General features: G+C 46.6%; 1 protein-coding gene across 1 annotated transcript; it reads right to left on the bottom strand.

Annotated features, from left to right (window-relative positions):
• Nucleotides 1–834: 834 nt before the first annotated feature.
• On the bottom strand, nucleotides 835–5236 carry RPL10A (ribosomal protein L10a). The gene is made up of 6 exons (XM_075614067.1): nucleotides 5093–5236; nucleotides 4586–4660; nucleotides 2714–2794; nucleotides 2242–2390; nucleotides 1703–1875; nucleotides 835–1045 (listed from the first exon to the last, which is right to left on the bottom strand). The coding sequence occupies exons 1-6, from the start codon at nucleotides 5095–5097 to the stop codon at nucleotides 875–877; spliced, it is 654 nt and encodes a 217-aa protein (XP_075470182.1). The 5' UTR covers nucleotides 5098–5236; the 3' UTR covers nucleotides 835–874.
• Nucleotides 5237–5649: the final 413 nt, after the last annotated feature.

Genomic DNA, 5649 nt, shown 5'->3' with positions numbered 1-5649 from the left:
AAGTCACCATCTCCCTGTGCCTCAGGCACCAAAAACAGATTGTATGCTCCATGGGGCAAGGACCTGCGCCTCAGAAAAAGTCTCTGTAAAGCACTACATTAAACTAGCAGCGCTATTCAAGAACATGCTATTATTTACCCAATGCCACACACAATTAATCAGTGACTTTTTGGCTATTTTACACATTATACTGTACCGATGGATGGGGGACCCATTAATTATTTGAATCCTTATACCGAAACTGTCCTTGCCGCTCACATTGTCATGGTTAGTCTTTTCTGGGATCTGCTTGGTCACCTAAACATTTTCAGCACAACTGATTTTAAGTAAGATCACAGGGTGTTTGTTTTGTGTTCATGCTGTTCACATGTCACTGTTGATTACTCACCACCACTGTAGATTTGAGAAAAGTCCCAATTGTGGACAAAAACAATACAAATCTGTATAACAGATTTTGAGCTTTGTTCAAGCACGTTACCCAGTAGATTTGAGTCACATGTACAGCGAGAGGAAGCACACTTCCTTGGATGTAAGATTTAACAGACAAGTAATGTTTCAGTGCCTGTTCAGCACTGTATATTTAAAAATGTATATACCAATTTATATATAAATATGTATACTCACAATATATACGTGTGCAAGTTGCAGTCCTGATCCTGACCTTAGATGGTACTGTTCTTTTAAACTCTCATGTCATTTTGCCCCTACCTAGGACAGACCCTTAAGCTATGTCACCGACATTAAGACTGCACCTATGAACCAGTGACCCTCTAAACATGTCCCCATCTTTCAGTCTGTCTTTATCACCTTGTAGCTGACAACACATCCACACAGTGTTTTTAAGAGACTTTATTTTCCACGGGCAGCGGTTAGGTTAATACAGACGCTGTGGTTTGCCCATTGTGCTCTTAATGTACAAGGCGCGGACATTCTGCCAGTTTTTCTTCAGAAGCGAGACCAGGAAGTTGATTGAGAGGTGAATGTTGTACACAAGCTCCTCCTCCGTCAGCTTCACATGACCAACCGCCACAGCCAGACACAGGACCTGGGAGAGGAGAGTTAAACACATGTAACCAGTGTATAAGACCAAGGTTGAATTAAAAACCAAACATACATATTTATATAGATCTACATGATGTATATAAATATGCATATTAAAGTTTGCGCGTAGGATACCTATATGGTTGGTGAAGCCACATACTCCTGTAGGCAACTTAAAAAAGTTATTGCAATCTGCAAACACTTGTCAGGGATTGACCTATTTAGTTTTGTGGTTGTGAGTGACCCGTCAATCAGTGCCGCTCACAGTGCATCCGTCCCGGCTTTACTACCACGATATCAAAGCAGTATCGGTCACATTCCGTGTTAGTGTCACAGGAGGGGGGGGGGGGGGGGGGTGCGGGGGGGGGTTACAGGAGCAACAAGTATGTAAATATTTTTATATATTTGTCTGGTAATGTGTTTATATGCATGTATATTATAGACAGGGGAATCCCCCTTCAAATGAATGTCTTGACTGATGAGGGGCAGGCTAACTGCAAAACCAGCCACATGGCCACCCTGACAATCCCCAGCTTAGCCCGCTACACACCAAAAGCACTTTGCACCACAACACATTACCAACCCAATAGGCTGGTGGGGAAAGAGCACTGGCAATCTAAAAATAAATGGGACAGCCCATTTTATCCACTGTACAACTTGCCTTCTTCATCTGGAACTTGATGGTGGACTTCACTTCATCCACCTTGGCGACCATGTTCTCATTGTGGGTGAGTAGTGACGGGAACTTGCCAGCCTTATTCAGCCCTGGTCCCAGGATACGGGGGATCTGCTTAATGAGCGACTCAGAGGCCAGGAAAGCATCATACTTTTTGGCTATGGGAAAGCAGACCGAGTTAGTGTCCGAGTCTCAACAGAAATACTCTTTAAAAGCCCTTATAGAAATCCCCAAATCACAAGCTTCACCATTGAACCATACAATGGTTACCAACCCCAGAGAAACACACAAAACCATTTTCTGGCTTGGTCTCTGAAAAATGGCCACCCTTCTGAATCCACAAAGAAATTGCACTATAACACAGCCCAGCTATGGGATCACTGGCAGCATCCTGATTTTAATACGGGCTGATCCCTTACCGAGCAGCATGTGCTGAATGTTCTATGGGACCAACCCTTTACCATTAAACAGGTCACTGTTATTAGGTCATTCGTGTGTGTATATGTATTTATGCATCTATATACCCAGCTTCTTCACAAGCTTCTTATTCTTGTTCAGCTTCTTTAAGGCATCGATGTCCATATGGGGTAAATCCACAGCTTTTGCTTCATCGCAGTGCTGCTGATCCCCCAAAACACACACTGAGAATTTGGGACGAGGAGTCGCCTTCAGCCTGAAGACAGAAAAACGGGGGTAAGGAGAGAGCCGGGGAAATGGGAAGGTGTTGGGGATGATCCAGGACTCACAAACCTTGCATGATGCCAATGTAATCATTTAAACATTGGTCGGTGGGTTTAGCGGGGGAGTGACCCCATAAACCACACCTCCCCATTTGTTTTAAGACCCAGGGTAGGGGTCCGTCCAGCCCATCCCAGAGTAGGAGGGTCTGAACTACCCGTGCTGTTCGCAGCAGCGTACCCCCTCCCCATAAGGGTAAAAAGGGAAGGGGGGCGCACCAGGCGAAGGGCTGGGTTATTACAGGGTAGGGGTCCCGACCTGACGGTGCCAGAGAAACGCTTGTCCTTTTGAGGGTCGTAGTTTTTTAAGCTGATCTGAAGCTCCACAGTTTCCAGGAATCTGCAGGGAAAGATGAGGAAATAGTTAATGAGGCCAGAAGAGACAATGAATCACTGCGCATTAGTGTTGCACCAGGTACCAAAAGTGAGCAGGTAACCGAAAATAAATTAAAATAATAATTACCGGTCCAGGTAGTTTTGACTTACCTGCAGCCGGCGGGGGAGGATGAGGAGGACCACGGAGGGTGAGGACTACAGGAACATCCTGGTGGCGGTGGGAGCAGCGGAAGACATCCTTCACAGCCGGTGTGAGCAGAGAAACGTGTGACCAGAGAAGGAGCATTACTATTGGACAGCCAGGGAGAAGCTGCACAGGAAGTCACACTCCACCCCGGCTGTCCAATAGTAACGCTCCTGCTCCAGTCACATGTTCCTCTGCTCCCATTGGAACCCAGCAGTGAAGGATGTCTTCCGTTGCTCCCACCGACTGAAGTGACGTTCTCTGCTGCCAACGCCTGATGTCCTTCGCTGCTCTGTCTCACCCTCCACCGCCAGCTGCAGGTAACTCTTCTGCTGCTCTGTTCCTGCCGTTCTCCAAGAGGAGGACCGAGTGAGCAGAGCAGAAATTACCTGGGTTCCAGCCCCCGGGTACGGGTCATGAAAATATGGCCGGGTATGCCGTACATCACTACTGCACATTCAGCTGACAAGCGTACACCAAAATCAATTACGCAATATCCCCCTTCTTGCCTATATAGAGAAAGTATCTATAGAAATCCACTTTCCCCTAATCCCAAATGTTACCATATAACCCATCAGCAGTTTAAAACCCTAGAGGGGAATACACAGATTCTGCCTGGCAGCATAAATATGGGAACCTACCTAACTGCCCCCATTAAAGCATTTAATTCAAGATGCCATACGAGTTTATTTTTAAACAATCAACTTTCATGGTATTTTCACTCTTTGTATGCGGTTTTGTTTGCATTACGCTTCCTTGGGTTGCTATAGCCACAATTAGGGCTATTAAAATAGCTAGCCACAGTGTGCGCTGTGGGAAGCAAGAGCTTTGCAGAGAACGAACTCTTTGGCAGCAAACTTTTCCCCGTGCGCACCCCTACCTGCTCTCCTCTCCGTCTCATTCCCCCTACCCCCGCATCACACTGACCACACTGGCACCGGGTTACCATGACGGCGCGTTGCTGAAAGGCAAGTGTATTATAGAGGCCTTGCGCAGTCCCCGGGCATTTAATTTAAATGCCTGGAGGGAGCGCGCGAGACCTCTATAACTGCTGTGCCTCCCCCACCACCTCCCCCAGAAAATCTAGCATCCCCCATGCCTTGATAATTACATTGCTGTAAGTGTAAGGAACTGCTGCACGTAAGAAAAATATACAAATATAAACTGGCAGGAGAAAATGATTTTGAACTCAGCCCAGTTTAGGGATCAAATGCGGCTCCCTGACCTCTTATTGGGTCAAGCCAACCCCTATTCAACTTCAATGGGACATTGGTACCAGGCATACACCACTGAATGTCTTAAGGCAGGGGTGCTCAATTCCAGTACTCAAGACACCCACAACAGGTTCAGGGTATCCCTGCTTCAACATAGGAGGCTCAATCACTGCCTCTGTCAGACAGCCACTGGTGGAGCCACCTGTGCTTAAGATGGGATAGGCTGAAAACCTGACCTGTTGGGGGGGGAGGGGGTGATTAGCACCACTGCCATAAACGGAAGGGAGGGGATATTACATGGCTCATACTGCTGTAAATACAATATAGGCACACTATATAGGATTTTCCCTATAACCCCATAAGGATTTAAGATCAAGGAGCAATATCGTGTTCTTACTTCCTCCTCTTTTCCTTTGATCCTTGTAGCAGCTCCCTCACCGCCTCGTAAAGGGTATCGCGAGAAACTTTGCTGCTGCAAAAGGAGAAAGAGTTAATACATGGCACCAACAGACAGAGCACAGTACTGTGTATTGAGGTGGTCACCTCCGCCGCCCTGTCCCTTATGAGGCCGTCACCTCCACCGCTCCCTGCATCAGATTGCCACCTCTGCTGTCTCTCTCCCTGTATTGTGTTAGATTGTCATCTCTGCTACTCCTCTCTGTAGTGTGTCTGCATAATTGTCAGCTCTGCCATTGGTTACATACTGGATGACTTGGGCCTATTCCGCACTCTCCCACGCACCGGTAACATCCTCGTTACCCATACTATTCTCCGCTGTGGCAACGGAAATAACTGGTGCCAATGCTTTTTCGGGCTCTACCCTTTCCCTCTGCCCCGGTTCCCATCGCTCCACGTCACTGTGTCCCGTGGATGTCAACGGATTGCAACCCCTTCTCTCCCTCACCTCATCTTCGCGGTCTGCCGGCGAACTCAGAAAGGGCCGTAATATGCCGCGCATGCGCTTAAAAGGCACGAGATCTCGCGAGTCAAAGCCTCTTCACGTCCGAACGCAGGTGACATGTTGGTTGTGGTCTAGTGCTGTGGACTCCATGTTACTTGAGGCAGAGTACTACAGATGTCGTCGACCGCCATGTTGGATATGGTATAGCGTTGAGAGGATTTGTTAAAGTATTAATTTGAACGCCAATAATTAATTGACGCCATAATTAATTGAATTTAGCAATTCGGACGCCAAATTGGTTGGGAAAGGTCGCTGCTGGCAGCATTTTAGTTGTGGCAGAGTGCAATAGACGTCATGTTTGTTGCCGAAACGTATATGTACACACAATATACCGTACATTAATATTTGTATTGATATAGTATATATGTTTAAAAAAACAAAACAAAAATACAACATATTTAACCTTTCCTCATTTTAACTAACACGTCACTTTAATCCAGCAGATTCCTATATGGGATTAATATTGGAAAATGATGGCCACCACTAGGTGCCAGATAGGC

The sequence above is a fragment of the Ascaphus truei genome, chromosome 9 (genome assembly GCF_040206685.1).
Source record: "Ascaphus truei isolate aAscTru1 chromosome 9, aAscTru1.hap1, whole genome shotgun sequence".
Taxonomy (NCBI): Eukaryota; Metazoa; Chordata; class Amphibia; order Anura; family Ascaphidae; genus Ascaphus; species Ascaphus truei.
The sequence above is the reverse complement of the archived record's forward strand: the minus strand, read 5'-3'. Positions and strand labels throughout refer to the sequence as shown.